The following is a 23745-nucleotide window of genomic DNA, read 5'->3' as shown; positions in this document are numbered from 1 at the left end:
CAGGTCGCCGTTTTTCACGGCGACCCGCAATTCTCCGGCCCACATGGGCCGAGCGGCCTGCCGTTCCTGACCTGTTCACGCTGGCGGCAACCACATCTGGTCGCTGCCAGCGTGAACATCGCGCGAAAGGTGAGTTTGGGGCCTGTGGGGGGCAGAGAGGGGATTGCGCACCACAGCCGTGCTCGGGAGGGGACTGGCCCGCGATCGGTGCCCACCGATTGTCGGGCCAGCGTCTCCAAGAGACGCACTCTTTCCCCTCCGCAGCCCCGCAAGATCAAGCCGCCACGTCTTGCGGGGCAGCGGAGGGGAAGACGGCAACCACACATGCGCGGGTTGGAGCCGGCTAACCTGCGCATGCGCGGCTGCCGTCATTAGGCGCTGCCGGCCGCGTCATTCTCGGCGCGCTGCCTTGACGCCAACGTCAAGGCCCGGCAGCCGAGTTTGACGAAACGCCGCTCCTAGCCCCCCGTGGGGGCAGTGTGGAGAATAGGGGGTGAGGAGCAGCCTCTGACGCCGTCGTGAAACACTCCGGGTTTCACGATGGTGTCGGCCGTTGCGGAGAATTCCGCCCACAGGGCAATTTTTATCATTGTCAATCCACCTAACCTGCACGTCTTTGGACATTGGGAGGAAACAGGAGCACCCAGAAAAAAAACACTCAGACATGGGGAGAAAGTGCAAACTCCAGTGTTCCAGTGTTTTACAGTGTAGATGACGGTCAGGCGATTGTACCTGAATAGAGCCCCCTCCATTGCTACCTGTTTCATGGTAAGATGACAGACAATGACAGGCTGTTTGCCTGGAATTAGTGTCCATTTTGGAGATCAAACAGTGACTGAAGATAAGATCCAACAGCTTATTCATTAAAGGAATTCAGATAGTGCAAGTCAGAGTCATGGAACAGTGTTGTTTTGGGTTGGTCAACAATGTCCCCAATTGAAACCCATTGTGTTTTGGAGCAGGTAACGCTTGGGCCATTAACCCCAGATGGGAGATTCAGAGGCACAAACAAAGCTGCCTTTGTCCTTGGAGACACATCTCTGGTGGCCAGAACTCGTCTTCTGAAATGTGCAACTCCAGGAAGGAACATTAGTGCCTGATTAAGGATAATGAGACTCTGCTGGTTGGCCTGAAGGTTAGATATTTCTCAGGTATGAGTCATGGCAAGTCAGGGTAAAGCCTTGTCCATTTTAAAAATTATAACTTTACAGAGTAGTCCAGTTGACATTGCTGCATGTTAGGACAGCATGATGGTGCAGTGGGTTAGCCCTGCTGCCTCACGGCACCGAGGTCCAGGGTTCGATCCCGGCTCTGGGTCACTGTCCGTGCGGAGTTTGCATATTCTCCCCGTGTCTGCGTGGGTTTCGCCCCCACAACCCAAAGATGTGCAGGGTAGGTGGATTGGCCACGCTAAATTGCCCCTCAATTGGAAAAAATGAATTGGGTACTCGAAAAAACTTTTTAAAATAAAAAAAAAACATTGCTGCGTGTTTATATTTTCCTTCTCGTCTCAACCAGGACAGTTAACTAATGTATCCCATATTTAATGAACTGCAGAACTTTACTACAACCAATGTATTACAGGCTTAGAATTTCCTGCATAATTTCCTTCCCTTTTCTTGAATTGGGGGGTTAGGATTTCTCGCAAGCCCTTTGGTTCAATTCCTGTTTCCAATTTACAGTTATTCTTCTGTTACCCTTTCCCTAACCAGTTTCAGTTTTCTAACATGCCAATCATCTGGGCCTGGCAGCTCTGCTTTTTTAGTCCCATTAAATCTTTAACTATCATTTCCTTTTGAAAAAGTAGCTCCTGAGGAGTTATTCCATATACTGCACAGATGCATACGTGAGGTACAGGCAACTAAAAACAGATGAAGCACTTGAGGAATACAAGGAAAGTAGAAAAGAGCTCAAGCAGGGAGTTAGGAGGGCAAAAAGGAGTCACAAAATGCTCTTGGCAGACAAGAGTAAGGAGAATCCTAAGGCATTTTATACATATATTAGGAACAAGAGGGTAGCTAAAGAAAGAGTTGGTCCACTCAAAGATAAAGGAGGGAAATTATGTGTAGAACCAAAGGAAGTAGGTGAGATCCTTAATGAGTACTTTGCATCGGAATTCACAAAGGAAAGGAACACATTGATTGGTGGTGTCTCAGAGGGATGTGTAAACATCGTTATTACGAGGGAGGAAGTGTTTGGTGTGTTAAAAAGCATTTAGGTAAACAAATTCCCAGGGCAAGATGGCATCTATCCCAGATTAGTTAAGGAGACAAGAGATCAAACCACTGGGCCATTAACAGAAATCTTGGGCCAGGATTCTCCAAGCCGAAATCGCTTTCGGCGCGATGCGAAGAATGGGTGTCAGACACACGATCGGGTCCGACGCCGGGACACGAACCTCCGGCGACCACTGAATCGGCACCAGTCGCGCATGCGTGGTCGACGCGGTGCCAGTCGGGGGCTGTTTAAAGAGGCCCCCGCGGTGATTCTCCGCGGTCGACTGGCCGAGCTCCTGCTGGCGTGGTTCACGTGTGGTTCCACCCGGCGGGAGCTCGGCGTCGCGGCTGCGGTGGCCGTCCTGGTGGGGGGGGCGCGGGGATCAGTCTCCGGAGGGGGGCCTCTACGCCGGCCAATCCCGCGATCAGGCCTTCTTCCGCGCCGGCCCGCTGTGTAGGTCCGCCATGTTGCATGGGGCCAGCGCCGGCAGTTCAGGACCGCACATCGGCAGCTGGAGTTGCGTGGCCGCCTGTGGGCCATGGAATCACTGGGCCAAGAGGCCCATTGACGTCGGCGTGAAACATTCTAGTATTTAGGCCCGCGTCAACACTTAGCCACCGTTTTGAAGAGTCCCGGCCAGGATCTATGCACATTTGGAAGTGAATGGTCTTATAAGTGGCAGACTCTGCACAGACAGTGAACCAAGCCAGGAATCGAACCTGGGACCCTGGAGCTGTGAAGCAACTGTGCTAACCGCTGTGCTATCACACCACCCTCAGGGGTCAGGGGTGAACTAGCTGGATGGATTCTGAACTGGTTTGGCCAGAGAAGACGGGGGTAGCAGTGGAAGGATGTTTTTCCGAATGGAGATCTGTAATTAGTGGTGTTCTGCAGGGATCTGAACTGGGACCTCTGCTCTTTGTAATATATACAAATGACTTGGAAGAAAATGTAGCGGGTCTAAGTAGCAAGTTTGCGGATGATACGAAGATTTCAGGAGTTGCGGATAGTGATGAATATTGTCAGAGAATACCACAGGATATAGATAGGCTGCAAAATTGGGCAAAGAAATGGCAGATGGAATTTAAACATAGAATATAGAACATAGAACAGTACAGCACGCAACAGGCCCTTCGGCCCCCGATGTTGTGCCAAGCTTTGTCCGAAACCAAGATCAAGCTATCCCACTCCCTGTCAGTCTGGTGTGTTCCATGTGCCTATCCAATAACCACTTGAAAGTTCCTAAAGTGTCCAACTCCACTGTCACAGCAGGCAGCCCATTCCACACTCTAACCACTCTCTGAGTAAAGAACCTACCTCAGACATCCCTCCTATATCTCCCACCCCGAACCTTATAGTTATGCCCCCTTGTAACAGCTTCATCCACCCGAGGAAATAGTCTCTGAACGTCCAATCTATCTATCCCCCTCATCATCTTATAAACCTCTATTAAGTTGCCTCTCATCCTCCTTCGCTCCAATGAGAAAAGCCTAGATCCCTCAACCTTTCTGATAAGACCTACCCTCCAATGCAGGCAGCATCCTGATAAATCCCCTTTGCACCCTTTCCAAGGCTTCCACATCTTTCCTATGAGGTGACCAGAATTGCACACAATATTCCAAATGTGGTCTCACCAGGGTCATGTACAGTTGCAGCATAACCCCACAGCTCTTAAGCTCAAGCCCCCTGTTAATAAACGCTAACATACTATAGGCCTTCTTCACGGCTCTATCCACTTGAGTGGCAACCTTCAGAGGTCTGTGGACATGAACCCCAAGATCTCTCTGTTCCTCCACATTCCTCAGAACCCTGCCATTGACCCTGTAATCCGCATTCAAATTTGTCCTACCAAAATGAATCACCTCGCACTTATCAGGGTTAAACTCCATCTGCCATTTTTTGGACACCATCTGCCATTTTAACCCGGCAAATGCGAGGTGATGCATTTTGGTCGATCCAATTCAGATGCGAGCTATAAAATAAATGGCAGAACCATCAGGAGCATAGAGAGACAGAGATCTGGCATGCAGGTCCACAGATCCTTAAAAGTGGCAGCACAGGTGGAAATGGTGGTAAAGAAAGGATATGGCATGCTTGCCTTCATAGGATGGGGCATCGAGTACAAAATCCCGAAAATTATGTTACAGTTATATAGAACGTTGGTTCGACCACATTTGGGATACTGTGTCCAATTCTGGTCACCACACTACCAGAAGGACGTGGAGGCTTTGGAGAGAGTACCAGGATGTTGCCTCCTATGAGGGTATTAGCTATATGGAGAGATTGAATAAACTGGGATTGTTCTCCCTAGAGAGACGGAGGCTGAGGGGAAACCTGATAGAAGTTTATAAAATTATTTGGGGTATAGATAGGGTGAACAGTTGGAGGCTTTTTCCCAGGGCAGAATTGAAAATTGCAAGGGGGCACAAGTTCAAGGTGAGGGGGGTCAGGTTCAGTGGAGATTTAGAATTTAGAACAGTACAGCACAGCACAGATGTGCGGGGGAAGGTTTTTACAGAGGGTGGTGGTGGCCTGGAATGCACTGCCAAGTGAGGTGGTTGAGGAAGATACATTAGTGACTTATCTGGATAGGCACATGGACAGACGGGGTATAGAAGGATAGAGGTGGTTGGTCTAGATAGGACACGTGATCGGCACAGGCTTGGAGGTCGAAGGGCCTGTTCCTGTGCTGTATTGTTCTTTGTTCTTGCACTCTCAAGGTTCTACTTTCACTATCCACTAAAAACGGAGGGAAATTAAAAAAAAAACATCTCCTTTAATTCTCTCTCTCAAGTATAAGATGGTCTCAATCCTTTGGCCACTACTTAGTTGCTTAGGAAACCTCTTCTAATTTGCTGTTAACTGGCTATACTTTTATGGTTTTTGTCACTGGTTCATCTCCGGTTTTCATTTATCTTTGCCTCCTTGTACTCCCCTTTTACTTGCTTTCTATGTTTCTCAAATATAATTGCATAGTATTCCCTGATAATGATTGTATATCTCATTTTTGCTCCAGCCTTTAAATTCATTCTGAGCCATTGAAATGCTCCTTTATTCCAAATTGAAATGTATTTAACCTGCAATGGTAAAAAGCTACTCCTGAAGTAAAATACTATTAAATATGATGATTTATGCATTCGCAAAAGGTGGCATTAAAGTGATATCCAAATAAAAGGGAAGGTAGGAGGGAAGGAAATAAAAGGAGTAAAAGGAAGAAAGAACTTGCTTTTGGATAGAGCCTTTGAGATTTTCATGTCACCCTGAAATATTTCAATGAAGTACTCTTGAAATGTCAGACTGGATTTTACAGGGCGCGGAGGCGGGGAGGCTACTGCTCTGTCATAAACAGTATCCAATTTTTTAAAATGTCATCCCGCAGGAATAACTCACCACCAGCAGTTTATGAGAGCAGAGAGAGTGGGACATCTGCCCTTCAGAGGCAAAAGTCACATCCCTGAGAGCTGCCAATTAATTGGACTGGCCGGTAACTCTAGCAGTCCCAGCAGCTCCAGATCTCAGTACTGGGTACTGCAAGCAGGTCCATAGAGAATACTGTTAATACTGTTGCCGCCATGGCAGGCGGCTTTTTGATTGGTGAGGGATTGGATACCTTGGGAACAGGGGAACTGGGGTAAGGGGGATGTGGTTTGGGGTTTGGAGGCCAGGCGGGGAAGAACACTCGGCCCGTCAGGGCCCGGAGAATCGTCTGGGGGAAGGCCGCTTTCAATGCACCCGACCGGTACGGCGGGAATCCCGCGGGCGCCTGAGAATCGGTGGGGGAGAATCGGTAAGCCAGCGTCGGGATGGTGGGGCGCGATTCTCGTGTCTTCCCGGCCCTGCACGGGGTCGAAGAATCCCGGCCCACCCGTCCGTTTGCAGTATTATGGGAAACTTAATGTTGGGTTTCTGAGATACAGTCATCACACTGATCTTACACATGTGCTGCAGTCCCAATTGCAAGTGTCAAACCCAGCCCATAATCACTGTTGTCATGGGGCCTAGCTGCACACGGCAAAGCCCCGCAAATAAAAAAAACAAGGGGCGCGATTCTCCGCTCCCCAGGCCGGGTGGGAGAATCGCAGGAGGGCCGCTCTGGCACCCCCCGCGATTCTCTGCCCCCCCCCCCCCCCCCCCTAAAATGGCATGTCGGGTCGCCGTTTTTCAAGGCGACCCGCGATTCTCCGGCCCGAATGGGCCGAGCAGCCTGACGTTTCTGACCTGTTCACGCCAGCGGCAACCACACCTGATCGCTGCCAGCGTGAACATCGCACAAAAGGTAAGTTTGGGGCCAGTGGGGGGGGGCGGAGAAGGGATCGAGCACCACGGCCGTGCTCGGGAGGGGACTGGCCCGCGATCGGTGCCCACCGATCGTTGGGCCGGCGTCTCTAAGAGACGCACTCGTTCCCCTCCGTTGCCCCGCAAGATCAAGCTGCCACGTCTTGCGGGGCAGCGGAGGGGAAGACGGCAACCATGCATGCGTGGGTTGGCGCTGGTTTTAATGATGTTGGTTGAAGGATAGATTTTGGCCAAGTCAACATGAAAACCACTTTTATTTCCATCTGAGAAGACAGAGAGGGTCTCTGTTTAATCTAGGTTGGCACTTCACTTCAGCATTCCCACTGTACTCCTCTGAATGTCAGTCTAGATTATATGCTTGTCTCTGGAATCCACATCCTTCTGACTAGAGGCGATTGCTACCATGGAGCCAAGGATTAGACATGAATGTTCATCAAGCTACCAATAAAGTTGTAGATTTCCCTTCCCATGGGCTCAATGTGTCATCTGCCAATCGAGTCTCATAAATAAAATACTTGAAAACCAGCAGCAGGTGAGAGTCCAGTATTAAAGATGTACTTACGTTGCAAGCAGCATGCTTTAGGCAAACACATAATCCGGAATTCTCTGGCTGTTGCAATTCACTTTTCCTGTCGGCAGTGCACCCCTACCCGCGAGTTTCCTGACAGCGTGGGGTGGTTACAATAATAAATCCCATTAACAAGTGGCGGGAAGGCAGAATAGCACCGCCAGCGAATGGTGCGCCACCAAGAAGCACGTGGCTGGGGAACCGAAGAATCCAGCCTATCATCTCAGTAATGAAGTACGAGGAATGTTTCCACTTATGCAAAGACTATATTTATTTCACTGTATGATTCAGTCGCACTTACTTCCCAACACCAGGATATTTTCTTAATCAACCGGAATTTTGTTGAGCAGCGCAGTAAAAAATATTACAGTAAAGGATTCCCTTTGCCCTACCTCTCTGGCTGCTCTCTCCCCGGCCTGCACAGCACCGTCCATATATCCACTCCACTCGGTGGCTGTCTCAGTGCCAGCAAAGTAGATCTTCTCAAATGGCTGCCTTATGATTCTTCAAAGACAAAATATATTCATCAACAACATGTTGTTTATGATATGGAACACTGCTATAATGAGTCAATAGGAATGTGTATGTGCACATGTGCAACTAGCCAGCATCAACCAGTACACCTATAGGTGTAATTATAAAAAGTGGTGCCAATTTTTGTGTGTGTTTTTCTCATTCTGTGCTCCTCCAGGGAAGAATGGAAATCATTCATTTTGTTGGCACCCACTGGCAGCATCAACATGATGAGATACTTAAAGCTGAGAAAGGCCATTTGAGCTATCTTGATTCATGTATCCAGAAGAACTGTACGCTCTTCCCATTGAAGTATCAACTTTTTTCTTTAAATTATTCCAGGGGTTTCACTTCCACAATTCTACCACAGAGGTATCACAGGTAAAATTCTAGATGAACCGATGAAGGTTTTAAACCACCTGCGGCAAACTTATCTGGCATTCACTGGCCACCCTCCATTCTCCGGCCTCCCCAGTGAGGCCGCAACTGGGCGTCATTCAGCACTGGTCCACACAAATGTGGACCTGGCGGAACAGCACCCGGGGGTCTGGGTCCCAGGAGACCCCTGGGTAGTCAGGGTCAGTGCAGGGTGACCCGCTGGCACTCCCCCTGGAGCGCGGGCATCTTGGCACGACCATCCTGGCACTGCCAAGCCGACAGAACATTGCCTGGGTGCCAGGGTGGCACTGCCAAGGACTTGGGGGTGAGGGAGCCATGCCCATAAAAAAAGAGTGGAGGGAGAGTTTGAAGAATGGAGTGCACATAAATTGGAGCCTCTGTGAGGTTGGGGGGTGAAGGGTGGGGTCCTGGAAGGGAGGGGATGCTGTAAGAGGGCTTGAAGTGGGATGACCCCCAGGGACCGCGCCACAGCTGTCCTCACTTGGGGGATGTGGGGGACACATCCATGTGTTAAAGGTGACATTGCCCATGGGTGTGGGGGACCCACAAACTCACTTAGAGATCGGGGCACCTTTCAAAATGGCAGCCCAATCTCGGAGTTCAGCTCCCCAGTGCTAAAAGAAATTCTAAGGGTGTTATTCTCCAGCCTCTTTACACTCTCGCTCAAGTGAAACAAGGCCAGTGAATCGCAGGAGAGACATCACACCCTCTGTTTCTCTCCACAGATGCTACCTGACCTGAATACTTCCTGTATTTCATTTCAAATTCCCAGCATCTGCAGTATTTTGCCTTTCCAATTATGCTAACCTGTTTATTGATGTTTTTAAATTTATTTACGAGATGTGGGCATCCTTAGTTGTCTGGGAATTAGGCAAGGCCTGGCTGGCAGGCCTCAGCAAGCGAGTGCTGGTTGGGCACTTGGGTTTAAGAGGTGGGGGAAGGGGAAAACCTTGTTTTCGGGAAAGGGTGCCTCTGATCGGCACAGGGCACCCGCAAGGGTGAGCCCCCCCCCCCTCCCCTCCCCTCCCCTCCCCTCCCCTCCCCTCCCCTCCCCTCCCCCCTCCCCTCCCCTCCCACCGCCTGCATAACCACAGCTTGCCTGACGCCAGCTCATCCAGTAAAAACTGCCCGATTACCCACCTGGCATATGCAGCGAGTAAAAAGCCACAGGGATGAGAAACAGTCATTAAGTGACCATTAACTGCCCATTTAAGGGTTTCAATAAGTCCATAGGTGGGTGGGGTACCCAATGCCTCCATTGCCCCATAAAATGGGAAACAGTTTGGGGTGGCTACATGCTGCAATTTATCCATCACAAGGGAGTGTAAAATTCTGCCCCAGGTTTCTTTTAACCTCATCCTTATCTATTTCAACTCCACTTGCAAAGCATTGCATCACCAATTTACCTTCAAGGACCATCATATCAGGTATAATACCAAAATACAGCTTAAAGTCCCACCCATCTACTTTGGCCCAGTAATAAACCTTTGTTCCAACCTTTTCACTGCCTGTAATGAAGGTGTGCAGCTGAGCAGTGCAATCAATGCATTAGACATGCACTATTGCCTTGATAAAATTGATGTAACTGGGCACAAGGTTCCAAAGAGCACCTCACTATCAACAGAAACAAGAGTACTGCAGGACAATATACAGCTTTTTAACCCAATCTATGGATGTTACAGCAAGCGTTCCTTTGACCAGTATGGAGAAGCAGGATTTCACTTTGCAGAATGGCAATAAAGCTGAACAAATGTTCTGTACAAGAATGCTGATTAAATTAGCAATTTTCTGCTCTACAAGGTCCAATCTGAATTCATGCACACTTCAGTGACTGTTTAACTGATGGAGCTAATAAAATTAGTGTACATACTTGCCATACTGAGTCAGAATTCCCGGAGGGAAGTACGCAGTGTAACATCCACCTGAATACTGCTCTTCACACCAGTTCTTCTCTTCATAATGAACGGGCTGGACAAAAAAACACAAAAAGCTTACAATTCTGTGGCATATTGTATCTTTTTGGTTTGAATACATCATTTAGAAATCTGAAATTCTTGACAGTGGATACAGATCTTTGAAGGCAAGCTTTGCTGCAGTCAGTCTGCAGAAAGACTCTACAGGGAACATCATTGGACAGCACGGTAGCATTGTGGATAGCACAATGGCTTCACAGCTCCAGGGTCCCAGGTTCGATTCCGGCTTGGGTCACTGTCTGTGCGGAGTCTGCACATCCTCCCCGTGTGTGCGTGGGTTTCCTCCGGGTGCTCTGGTTTCCTCCCAGAGTCCAAAGATGTGCAGGTTAGGTGGATTGGCCATGATAAATTGCCCTTAGTGTCCAAAATTGCCCTTAGTGTTGGGTGGGGTTACTGGGTTATTGGGATAGGGTGGAGGTGTTGAACTTGGGTAGGGTGCTCTTTCCAAGAGCCGGTGCAGACTCGATGGGCCGAATGGCCGCCTTCTGCACTGCAAATTCTATGATCATCTGGCAAGTTGTGTTTGCAACAACAGTGACCCAGGGATTCTGAGCTCAAAGATGACTAGTGTTCTGTACTTGGACAGCATTATGAGGAAATGCCAGCCAGCAATGATATGTATGGAAAAGTACAGGGAGACTCAACTGCCACTAAATCTGTACAATCATATAGCAGAGCATCTCCAAAAGTGATGAGCTTACAGCAATGGAGATGGTCATCACTCATGGAGGTATATGGGACTGTTCTGGGAACAGCTAGTGGTTGCTGTAAACCATTAAGCACTGTATTTGGCTGATCAGCTGTCCACCTTTGCTGCTCTCTCAATTAGTAGAGCACAGAGGATGGATACAAGGCTTAAGCAAGTTCACAAAGTACAAGGGCTGGGCAAAATATGCTGAACAAATATCCCATGTGCACTCAATTGCCTTATACTACAAATAAGCTATTTCATTTTCAATGAGCTGGATGTTGTTCTCAGCAGCAAACGAACAAAGCGAGCTGTTGATTATACTTGCCCACAGACTTTCTATGGGATTTTGCCCTGCAACGTACTGTGGCCAAGGAACCAAAACTGAGCCAGCATTATTTATGGGACATGTGAAACCTTTTTGTAAAGGCAAAGCCACGTATTCCTTGACAAAGCAGGTTGAAGAATCATGGGCTGGATTCTCCGATTTTCAGGCTATGCCCTGACGTTGGCGTGGGAATGGTGGGGTTTTACGACCGGACATTTGGGGCAAAGCGGCCATTGATCCTCCGTTTGGCCCCCAGCCCCCAGGATGGACCTGCCCTCAGATCTGCGCTCCCCCCCCCCCCCCCCCCCCCCCCCCCCCCCGGACTGTGGTGGCGCTGGACTGAGTCCGCAGCTGTCACGCTGAGTACCCAACAAATAATAGCAGGAGATATCCACGCTGTCGGGAGCGGAGCATCGGGGGAGGGCCTCAGGCAACTGCCCCTTATTTCAGGGTGAACTATGATTCTCCGGCTGATCGCCGAACGCGATTTTGGCGTCGTCAACCGGAAAATCTCGCCCCATATATCCCCGGAGCATTAGGCTGGACCAATCCAATTGGATTACCAATCCAGTGAAATTACCACTACCTCATCATCTCCCCATCTCCCCTTTTACAAAAAGCCAATTTTCACTGCCAGAAAAGTTGTTTGATAATTAAGACTTATAAGACTTAATTAAGACTTAAAAATTCACTTACATTGGAAAGTGCAAGTCCTTTTTCTGGCAAGTTTAGTGGGACTTAATTACAAGTTCTTCGCATCGTTCCATGTAACGGGCAGCACGGTAGCACCACTGGATAGTGCTGTGGCTTCACAGCGCCAGGGTCCCAGGTTCAAATCCCTGCTGGGTCACTGTCTGTGCGAAGTCGGCACATTCTCCCCATGTCTGCGTGGGTTTCCTCCGGGTGCTCCGGTTTCTTCCCACAGTCCAAAGACGTGCAGGTTAGGTGGATTGGCCATGCTAAATTGCCCTTAGTGACCAAAACGTTAGGAGGGGTTATTGGGTTACGGGGGTCGGAGCAGACTCGATGGGCTGAATGGCCTCCTTCTGCACTCTATGTTCTATTTATTGGCCAAGCCTCTCGTCTTTATTGCACAGGTTTTGGAGGAGCAGGGTAATTCAGGCATCGATTTCCGATTTCACAGTTTAACTGTGCCATTAGTGTTATTTCTACGGCAAAATCTGACCCAACATATCTTATGGTTTGAATTTTCCAATGCCATTTGATATGCCTAATCACATGAAACATTGCCTTTGCACCCCAAGTATCTTCAGTGAGTGTGCTCTGATCTACTGCTGGGTCTCTTGCTTGGGTATTTGAGATGTGCATCTGCATTGTCAATCACATTTACAACATGTAGTCCACAGGGACACTATTACAAGGCTTGCGGTTACTGTGAGTAGCCTCACTAACTGATGCCACGATGCACTGATACAGATTCTCCATCCTTGTCCTCATTAACCTATCTGCAACCTTTGACAGGATTGACTACACCATCCTTCTCCAATAACTCTCCACTGCCGTCCAACTGGGGACTGCTCTCACCTGCTTCCACTCATATCTATCTAATCAGAGCCAGAGAATCACGTGTGATGACTTCTCTTCCCGCTCCCAACCCATCACCTCTGGTATCCTCCAAAAATCTATCCTTGGCCCCCACCTATATCCCACCTACACTCTGTTCCTCGGCAACAACATCTAAAAGCACAGCATTAGTTTAACAGGTACGCTGACGACACCCAACCGTACCTCCCACCACCTTTGTTCATTCCTCCACTGTTGCTAAATTATCTACCATCCGGGACCAGATGAACAAAAGGTTCCTCCAATTAACTATCGAGAAGACTAAAGCCATTGTTTTCGGACCCCACTCCAAACTCTCTTCCCATCTCCATGACAACAGTCCAAGATTAAACCATTCTGTTCGTATTCTTGGTGTCATATTTGTCTCCAGGATAGAATTTGGACCTCATATTCCAGCATTGCCACTAAGACTGACTTTTCCACCTCCATAACATCACCAAACTTCACTCCTGTCTCCGAACTTCAGCTGCTGCTGAAACGTCATGGGCGGGATTCCCTGTTGGCTGACGCCGAAATTGGGAAACGCATTTGGGCGGTGAATTCTTTTTGACGCCAAAATCGTGGTGAGCAAATTGAAATGTTCCATCGTCTCGACAGCAGCGTCAAAGCGTTCCACTCCCCACGTACAGTAAACGTCAATGCATATCATCAGCAGATCCACCCCACCACCCCCCACAATCCAACCCCCACCCTACCACCGCCGGTATTCTTCGGGGCCTCCAAGATTCTCCGCCTCCACTGGAGCGAATTCCCGACGGCGCAGTTCACTTGTGCTTTTAAAAATCTTGAAACTGGCACCATAGCTGATGAGGAAGAAAGAGGAGGTAGGACACAGAGAGGCTTAGCCATGGGCTGCTGGGCCGGACACTGGCCGGGCTGGCTGGGGGGGGGGGGGGACAGGCCATGGGGCCGGAGTAACCCCCCATGGAACTGGGGCGGTCTCCAGGTATGGACTGCCATTGCCACAGCCAGCAAAGCAACCATCTTGCTGCGCATCCCACTTGCCACCCACCTTGGTCCCTGGTTCTGCAGGGTGACAACAGCCGTATAGATGCCCCCACACCACCACCCGCACAACTCAGGCCCCAATCTCCACCCACCAACCTGGTACTCCAACTCCATCCACCACCCTCTCAATGACCCTCCACCCCACCACCCCCCGCAATCCAACCCCCACCCTACCACCGCCCGCACCTCACCCTCTCCCATAACACCCCTAACCGCCACCACAATGGCATATGGGTCCCCTCCATGTCACTGTCATCATCGCTACCTGGCACACAGGGGGGCTTCGGGCTGTGGCACTGGCTGTGGTTGGGGATGGAGGCCACTAGAAGGACTCACCCCATTACCAGCAGCTCCTGCAAGGCACACGACAAGACGCATGATTATACTGCACGCCGGAGGTGGGTGGGGTATGATGTGGGGGTGGTGCGAGTGTGGGGATGAGGGTGGAGTGGGGTGTAAACAGACGTATCATGGGGAATCACAACTCAGCAGGGTCTCACTTCCTCGCCCGAGGCCAAACTCCACTCGGGCAAATTCCCTTTCCTCGGGCCCACCAACCACGTCTAGGGCCCGCTGCCCTGCTGCGGTGATGGGCTGCAGGCCCCCTCACCCCCTCACCCTCTACATACCCTTTGACCCCGTCCCACCCTACCTCGGTGCCCTCAGGATCCTCGATGCACTTGCCCTTCTCTCTATCTGAGAGTGGGACTTCTTCCACAGGCTCAACATCAGGCTGGGACCCAGCTGGGTCCTGGGATCCAGCAGACCTCCGACTGCTATCTCGCCTGGGGCTTCCTGCCTCCACCAGAAGTGCATCATCAGCAGTGTGGTGCTCACCAGATTGTGCCCCAGGAGCCTGACCACTAACATTTCCCACCGAGCTGTGTGTATCTGCATTGGTGGAAGGTGGAGATGACAGCTGTGCCATGATTATTATGGTGGCATCCTCGGAGCTCTCCTCTGAGGAGGTCTCCTGGGAGGCTGGAGAGAGTGCCACCCGGGATGGGCCGACACTGCCGGTTGGAGGACCAGCTGGAGAATGGACTTGTGGTCATTGAGAGAGATGGGTCAATCAGTAAGACAATAGCAACTCGGAGTGACAGGTCTCCGGGGTGGAGCACCGGTGGTTCCTCATCTCTGCGGCACCCGCCAGCCTCCGCGTGGGTGACCGTTCTGTCCTTGGCAACCCCAATCACTTCCAAGGCACGCTCCTCGAAGGACGGGAGGATTCTTAGATCTGGCACACCACTGCCAGGCTGGGAGATCGGGGAGATTATGGGAGAGCTTTTCCTGAGGAGACAGCGAGGCATCGTTAGCCACACGCATGGTTCACAGTGGTGGGAGGGTAATTGAGATTTGGGGGTGCATGCTCCCATGGGGGCGGACAGGTCTCGGTAAGTGGGGGGGGGGGGGGGTTACAGGGGTGAGCATTGGGTCTACTCACTCGTGCTGCCTGGTGTAGAATTCTCTCCACTTGCCTGGATGAGTGCAGCTCCAACAACACTTAGGAGGCTCAAAGCATCGAGGACAAAGCAGCCCGCTTTATTGCTTCTCCTTCCACAAACATTCAATCCCTCTACCACTGATGAGCAGTGGCAGCCGTGTGTACCATCTACAAGATCCACTGCAGTAACTCGCTAATGTTCCTTAGGCCAGGACCTTCCAAACCCATGACCACTACCATCTAGAAGGACAAGAGCAGCAGATACCTGGGAACCCCACCACCAGGCTTGGAAATTTATCACCATTCCTTCACTTTCACTGGGTCAAGATCTTGGAACTCCCTCCCTAACAGCACAGTAGGTGTACCTACACCTCAAGGACTGCAGCAGGTCAGGAAGTCAATTCACCATAACCTTCTGAAGTGCAACTAGGGATGGGCAATAAATGCTGACCTAACTCGCGACGGCCACATCCCAAAAATGAATTTTTAAAGAATTGACCTGTAAGGGAAAAGCAGAGGGTCTTTCCTTCAAAGGCCAAACAGAAATCATGATGGTAGGCCATGGAAAAGCAATCCAGGGCCTAACCCAAGTTCCAGCCATTCGCCCACAAGAAGTACAAAGGAAGTACACCAGAAGAGCAACCTCCCTGAATATTGGTGGAACTAACTTGAAAAATAACTACTGCTGCATCTGCTGTGACTGGGGACCACTGCCCTGCTGAATGTAGGTGACTGCTTTGGAGCAAGGGCTGGGATTGTACAAGTTGGGAGTTGGGAGGGCTGGAAAAATGGCAACAGAAGGCACCAGGGGGGAATCCCAACATTGCAAAATATTCCCAAAGTTTGGAAGGACAGTGACTCAGAGGTAGGAAGCCAATTGGTCCAATTAACAGGCCAACTGAAGATCATTTAACGTGTCTGCTGGCATTTTACTGGTGTTGGGATGGCCTTTCCCTTTTGGCTTTTACATGGCCTGCGTAGGTACACACCAGCCCAATTGGCCATTCCTCCAAACCCCCACCCCTCCATGGCTACCCATCTGACCGCCGGGACTGTCTGACCCTGGTACGGTAAAGAAAGTTCCTACCTAGCTGCGAGGTGCCTCAAGGTGAACTATGGGCATCTCTTTACCTTTGCAGCCTCAGCAGCAGCCTCAGCAGCAGCCTCAGCCATCAGTGGCATCTGTCACGGCCTCAGGTCTGCCTGCCTTCTGCTTGGGCCAGCAGCTTCGAAATTCTGCACAACGTCATGACATGGCCACCACTAGCAAGATTGTGGCTGCGGTCTAGCTGGCCTCCTGCGCGGGCTCAGAACCTGCATGGGGACCCAACATCGGGCCTTACATTCTGGCAGCAAAACCCCAGTCGAGGCTTCAATTGCTTTCTTCAAATATAATGCAAGGAAATGAGAATTACTCAGTCAAGGGATCCTAATTATTTGATCAGAATGCTACACTGCAGGACGGGTCCAGCTAGCTGCCTGTTTATGCTCGATCTGCTGCTTGGAACAGCTGAACATTAAGTATGTATATCCTACAGGATGCTCAGCTGCTTCCTTCTGCATTAAGATGGGTGAAAGGACACTGTTTTGATTTGAAAGGCACCTGGTACGGCCTGGTTTTAATATTTTTTTTGTGTTTATTTTGGTTCTGCCACGACTGGCCTTTAACCAGCAGAAAGTTGTTTTCAACATTGCTAATCTGCATGAGGAGGTATTGATATCAGAACATTCTTCAGAATACTGGAACAAAGAGGTGGTCGTTTGCGTCTATTTTCCTGGAAACAAATTATACAGGGGGCGGGATTCTCTCAGCCCGGGGCCGGGCCGGAGAATCCCCATGACCGGCGTGAACCGCGCCACGCCGCCCCGACATGCGATTCTCCTCAGAGCGGAGAATTGGCGCCATTGGCATAAGCGTGATTGGCGCGCCGCCGGTCGGGGGCCACTCTACGCGGCCAACCCGCCGGTTCTCGGCTCGGCATGGGCCAAGCAGCATCAGTAAAAACGCGAGTCCCGCCGACGCCGTCCACACCTGCTCTCAGCCAGCGGGAACTCGGTGTGTAAGGGGACGGCCTACAGTGGGGGGGGGGGGGGGGGCCTCCGATGTGGCCTGACCCGCAATCGGGGCCCACCGGTCGGCGAGTCGGCCTCTCTGGCTGGGGGCCTCGTCTCTTCGGTGCAGGCACCTGTAGTCCTGCGCCATGTTGCATCGGGGCCGGCGCGGCGAAGGAAGGCACTGCGCATGCGCACATTGGCGCCAGTTCCATTGCACATGTGTGTGTTGGCGCCGGTGCCACTGCGCATGTGTGAATCCCACCGCGCCCAGTTCACGCCGGGATCAGCAGCTGGAGCGGCTTGAACCACTCCAGTGCCGTGCTGGCCCCCTGTAGGGGCCAGAATTGCTGATCCTGAGGCCGTGTTGACGTCGTCGAGAAATGCAACGGCGTTTCTGACAGCGTCAACACTTAGCCTCAGGATCACAGAATCCCGCTGAGGATCTTAGGGCCTATGAGACTTCCTTCCCTTGAACGTGATGTGTGGTTTGGGGAAATTTATTACACTAAATATGATTGAATATGATAAAATAAAAAAGATTAAACCCTATAACTACACAAGAGAAGAAATAGCTTACATGCAATGCCTCCTCAGACCCAAGTGCCTTGGCATATATTTCACAGATCTTTTGCTTCCTGCACAAGAAAAAATAATCCAGGTCACTTGTAAAGTAGGCAGTAGCAAATAAAATAGATGCTGTATATAATGCATAATTTCATGGGTTTAGGCTACTCCATGGTATGGCTTCAATCCACAGGCATTTTTACTTCAGTTACAAATTTTTTTGCAGACTTGTAAATAATGTCTTTGTTAAATCACTAAATTACAAAACTGGTGATTTATATGCAATGATTTTATAATGAATGCCATTGCATCAGTAGATCCAAACTCTCATCACCAAGCAGATCAAGTAAGCAGAGATTAATGTACTGATTAATGATGAGTGAAACGGCGATATGTCTGAATATCAATGGAGCAACATAGCAGGAGGACATTTCTATAAGCCTCAGGCCTAGTAGTTCAGCATAATTTAGCACATGTGGTTTATGTTCACCATGGGTGCTTTTTACCAAAATAATTTGTGATTTATGATTACTAGCAAATACAATAACATGCATTCAAACAGCACTTGTACTGTAGGGATCTCCTTAAGACGCTTCACAGACATTTACACAGACAAAATCTGACACGAAACCAAAGAAGTAGATTTTAGGATAGGTGACTAAAGGTTTGGTTAAAGGGGAGGTTTTAAGGTAGGTCTTAAAGGAGGAAAGAGAAGGAACAAGTGCTGAGAGGAAATACTAGTGTTTGGGCCCAAGGTGGTTCCAGACTAATTATAAAACATGGCATTAACCATGTATAATTTCTAAAGAAGTTCACTCACCTAGCTTCCTTTGTGAGGTTTGTCAGCTTCCGTGCTTTTCGAGAAAGGATAAATCTGAAAGAAAAAGAGTTGCCTTAGACAGAATGGCACCAGAGTCCGGAATCCAGAAAACCCACTCCTGAACTTGACACCCACCATTTTCACGAGGGGCTTGGAGGGGTGCGGAAAAGGGGGAACAAGGGCTGGAGGTATTTTACACATCTGCAGTTCACAAAGGCACTTTTAAAGATGCAGCTACCTTCAAACAGAAGGAGTTTTAGTCACTCAGGTATATGAAACATGACTTCTGGATTTTAGTCAAGTCGTGGAAAAGGTCTAAACCTACTGGAGGTTCTTAGGCAAGGTTAGGTATCCATTTGCAGAGGTAACATATCCCTTTGGGAAAATTGAGGTTCCCTTTGAAATTGCTATTTTCTTTTATTCTTTCAAGGGATGCAAAGATTACTGGCTGGACAAACATCTATTGCCCATCCATCATTGCCCTTGAGAAGGTAGTGGTGAAGTGCCTTTTTGAACAGCTGCATTCCATGTGGTTGAGAGTAGACATCAAAGTGCGTAAAGATGGAAGCTGTCAAGCTGTCAAGTCATTTAAATATACTGTCCATTAAATTTTGGAGAAGAAAATAAGCCAGCCTGCAGTTGTAAAACAAAAGTGCTTTCAATTTCAATAGATGTTTGCTGATATAAGCCTGAGGGTTATCATTATAAGATTAGTGCTGCTTGACTGCTTCCACAACCTATCATTATTGCTGTGGGGCTTTTAAGTTCACAATTTGATTGACAGCTCAAGAGGTCCTAGACAGATTAACTGTCTCTGAAGTGAGGCAATGACTACAACTGTTTATTTTATAAGGGATTAAGTACTTGCAGGAAAGGTATGTTTTAAATAAGGTTTTAAGTATTTGAAGTGATTTAAATGCAATGGATGGGCTTAAATCAATGTTTTTCTAATATAGTGAAGCCTATAATAGATATTTAGAACTTTATTTAATCACAGCAGAGCTCCAGGGGTCTACCCATGGTGGATAGTGGGTGTGTTGGCATGGAGGGTGTAAAGGCAAAGGGTGTTGGTTAGGCCCATGAGTTGGCACTGAGTTGCATCAGGGCTATAAAGAACTATGGAAATGAGTGGGTCAAAGGTTGGCACAAGGCTGGCATGGAGGGCAATGTGAGACAATGGGGTAGATGTGGGTATGAAGTGGCATGAGTTGACATGAATGGGGTATGTGGAGTCTGTGGGAGATGAGGGGCAAATGTTTGCTGGCTGTTTTTGGTTTTACTGCTTTATTTTACAATTGGGACAAAGATTCAGAGCACCAGGACTGTCCTTTTAAACAGCCCGCTTTGGCACCCAGCAGCCCTCGTGGCTGTTGCTGAGCACTTTCTGAGTGGCAGGCCTGACTTGAGTTAGCAACTGCCCCAACAAAACTAAAATCCAAATATTCGGGGCAGTTTCCCAAGAATCAGCTTTTGAAGACTCTGGAGAGGCTCCAGACGGAGTTTGGACTAGTATCCATGGGGAAGGCGGTGGGGCAGTTGTGGAGGGCCAGAGGGGCAATGCATGAGTATGGGGAGAAGGTGAGTAGGATGCTGACCCATCAGTTGAGGAAGCAGGCAACAGCGAGAAAGATTGGTAAGGTGAAGGACAAGAGGGTTAAGGCTTCCAGATCCCTGATTTTAATGAAAGATAAGGACCCGGAGTGATACAACAAAAACGTACTGGGCACGATCCAATGGCCATGCAGTGCCGGAAAAGCAGCTTCCCACAGTGCAGCATTGCTGATAAAAGCAGCAGGACCCAGTCCAGGGATCTACCCGGCTCACAATGCCTCGCAAGATCCAATGAGATCTCATGTGACTTTGCAATGAGAATCTCGCCATTGTGGGCGGATTCATATTTTGGCAAATCTGCACATTAGAGCGAGACAGTCAGTCTTAAACTAATGTGCAGATTCCCGAGGTACCTAAGGCTTTGGGATTCATCTCCTTCGACTCGGAAACTTGGGCGCGTGCTGGTCAGCACTGGCCCCCATAAACGGGGACGGTTTGGAACGGCACTTATGGGGGTCTCCCGGGGCATTGGAGGCCCCAGATACATGGACACTGGCATTGCTGATGCCACTTGGGCATCCTGACTGTGCCACCTGAATGCCAGCCAGGCACTGCCATGGTGCCCAGGTTGCATTGCCAGTTGTATTGGCACTGCCAGGGTGGCACTGCCAAGGTGTAAAGTTGACGTTTTTTGCACGTGCGCAATTGGGCTGGGAGTGCCTTGTGTGGGTGCGGCAGGGGGAATTGCCGATCTTCCCAAAGTGTGTTCAGGCTGGGGCTGGAGCAGGGATCTTTTCTGGGGCCTCCCCACTTGCTATCCACTGTACAAAGTGGGGCTATGTGCGGCCTTCCCCATTGAGGCCCCTTATGCAATGCGAGTCGCGTTGAATAGCCATATGTTACTCGGCACTGCGAGTACTGTGAAACACGCGGCTAAATGCGCTCGCTAAGGGACTTTGGGCGCGATTCTCTAGAAAAAATTTCGAAGTGTGGTAGTGAGCGGGAACTGACGCGAGCTTCCCAGCACTCGGTCTGGCAACACCCCTTAACAAGGCCCCACGGGCTTCTCGCCGCAAATGAAGGCTCGTCAGCCGATTCACTGGCACCGCGCTCGCCAACCCTCCGGATAACAACATCAAGCAGCTCTTAAGCTGCACTTTCTCAGCCAACCCCAGCTCGCAATAGCGCCCGGGAGACCGTCCCCAAGATTCAGGGATGTAGATCTGGGGAGGCTGCTAGACTCAGTGGAGTCCAGGAGAAATGTCTTGTTCCTCTGAGGGTCCCAGAGGGTCAGCCAGTGCTGCCTGGGACAAGGTGCCGGAGGCTGTGAGTGAAGGGAGTGTGACCAGGACTGGTCATTGCAGGAAAACAACGGTCTACACCGGGCAGCACGAGTGTGCAGATCGACCCTCACACCCCCCCCCCCCCCCCTCCCACCCCCGGAGACTGTTCCGCCCCCACCCGAGCATCCGCCGCCAATTCCCTACGCACCTCCCAACCCTCCCTTCACCCCCTCTCCCTTCAACCCCTCACCCAGCCTTCACAAACCCCCTTCCCACCACTGTGAACCACGTATGTGCTGAATAATGCCCTCTCTGTATCTCCTCAGGAGAAGCTCTCCCACAATCGTTGGGAGAGGGCCCAGACTGGCAGTGGGGCGACGGATATAAAATCCTCACCACATTCGAGAAGCAAGCCCTGGAGGTGACTGGTGTGGCAGAGGGCAGGGCGGGCACCCACGCGGGGGCTGGCGGATGCCGCGGATGTGAAGAACCACCAGGCTCCACCCGGAGGACCTGTCAAATGTGAGTTGTTATTGCCTTACTGACTGACCCATCCCTCCCACTGACCACACATCCAATCTCCAGCAGGTCCTCCAGCTGACGGTACCGGCCCACCCCGGGTGGCCCCCCCTCCAGCCTCCGATGAGACCACCTCTGAGGGGAGCTCTGAGGATGCCACCATAATAGTCACGGCACAGCTGTCATTCCTATCCTCAACCAGCGCAGATACACACACCTCGGTGGGAAATGTTAGTGGTCAGGCTTCTGGGGCACAATCTGAACACCACACAGCTGCTGATGCACATCAGGCGGAGACAGGAACCCCCAGCTGGTTCCCAGGCTGATACTGAGCCTGCGGAAGTGGTCATCCTGGAGCTGATGGAGACTTTAGGGTGCAGCTGGGACATTCAGAGGGAGATGTCAATGTCATGCCAGCAGATCCATAGCCGCTTGGAGGAGTCCCAGAATCTACAGGCACTGGAGATGTTGCCCGCAATGCAGTGCACTGAAGCCAACACTGCTGGGTTGGTGACCGCAGTGGACAGCCTGGTGCATGATGTCGGCACCATGAGTGAAGGTGTTCAAGGTGTCCTGCAGCCGGTGACAGCCATGGCTGAGGGTCTCAGCAGAATGTCCAACTCGCTGGTGGATGTCACCCAGTACCAGGCTCACCTTGATGAGGTGCTGTGACACGTTACCCGCTCTCAGATGGGAAGGCCAAGGCACTGCGGAGCTTGTCCTCGTCGCAGGTGGGCATTGCCGAGGTGCTGAGAGCATGTCTCAATCACTGAGGAGCATTGTTTAGGGCATCGACACGATGGTGCGGACCATGGTGAACCGTCAGGGCTGGGAGAGCCAGGTGACACAGGGGCAGCCAGGGCTCGAACCAGCTGCCCCTATCTTCCAAGGTAAACCCAGGGCCCGATGGGCACCGAGCGGGAGGAGGAGCACTGGATGACAACCTGGACCTATCCCATGAAGTGGTGTTGCTGGTCACCAGCTCCCTGAGTTCCACCCCTCTGATGAGGCCGCGTATCACAGCCAGCACACAGGACAGGGCGGCACAGCTGTTTCTTCTACAATGCAGACCAACCTCCGAACCCTTGGCCCATCTCTCTTGGCACCTCCTCTCCCGAATGCACTCACCCACCCTCTGGCCGTGGACATGTCCCCAGAGCTGTGTTCCATCCCCTGGGTGTTGGATGTTGGCTGCTGCGTGCTTGGTCTTGCCTCCCGCAAAGTTCAGGCACTGTGTGTGGGCATCATGGTGTGATTGGGAGCTGCACATGCTACATTGCCCACCCACCCACAGGTATCCACTTGGGTTGTGTGAAGAGCTCACTTAACTATGATTGCCAATTCCCTCTTAGTAATAGCTTTCAGCCGCACGGCCAGAGGCGTCGGCAGTCGGTGGGGGTTTGGGTGGTCGGTGGGGCAGATGGACAGGGACAAGGGATGCCCTAGAATGGGTGCACATTATCCAGTGGTTGGCATGCCAGTGCCGCACGTGATTTCCCCCCCCGGTTGCCACCCAGCGCCTTCACACACGCCCATGGCAACCCACCCCTGTGGAGGGTCCCCCACCCCAAGCCAAGTATCCCCCACCCCCAGCCGAGTCCTGGGGTGGCAAGCCCAGCACCCCCGGGCTCTTTTCCTGTTAGCTGGTTGCATCGCAAATTGTTTGGCACCTGGCGCGGTTCTCGTTTTCTGCCTTTCCCTCTATTCACTGGCCTCGCTTCGCTCGAGTGAGAGTGAAACGAGGCCGGAGAATCACGTCCTACGTTCCCATTTGGTTGACTAGAGCCCACTATAACAAAGCTGTTGAGTCAGCAAAAACACATTGATAAGCGCTTGTTTTAATGACTTTCTATCGATCAAATAGACATCAAATGAATCCATGTTCTTAGACATCGCATGCTGTCTCATCTCAAGTAAAAACTATTCTTACTTACA

The 23745-nt window shown here is 50.6% G+C and overlaps 1 protein-coding gene across 1 annotated transcript in view; it reads right to left on the bottom strand.

The window, feature by feature from the left end:
- Positions 1-23745, bottom strand: part of mao (monoamine oxidase) — a 227772-nt gene that overhangs the window by 20004 nt on the left and 184023 nt on the right. Inside the window, exons 10-13 of the mRNA XM_038802087.1 lie at positions 18458-18511; positions 17651-17708; positions 9864-9961; positions 7474-7585 (exon numbers count right to left, since the gene is read on the bottom strand). Coding sequence (XP_038658015.1) covers positions 7474-7585; positions 9864-9961; positions 17651-17708; positions 18458-18511 — 322 coding nt within the window. The remainder of the gene's footprint in view (positions 1-7473; positions 7586-9863; positions 9962-17650; positions 17709-18457; positions 18512-23745) is intronic.

Source organism: Scyliorhinus canicula, chromosome 7 (assembly GCF_902713615.1).
Source record: "Scyliorhinus canicula chromosome 7, sScyCan1.1, whole genome shotgun sequence".
NCBI classification, from domain to species: domain Eukaryota; kingdom Metazoa; phylum Chordata; class Chondrichthyes; order Carcharhiniformes; family Scyliorhinidae; genus Scyliorhinus; species Scyliorhinus canicula.
The sequence above is the reverse complement of the archived record's forward strand: the minus strand, read 5'-3'. Positions and strand labels throughout refer to the sequence as shown.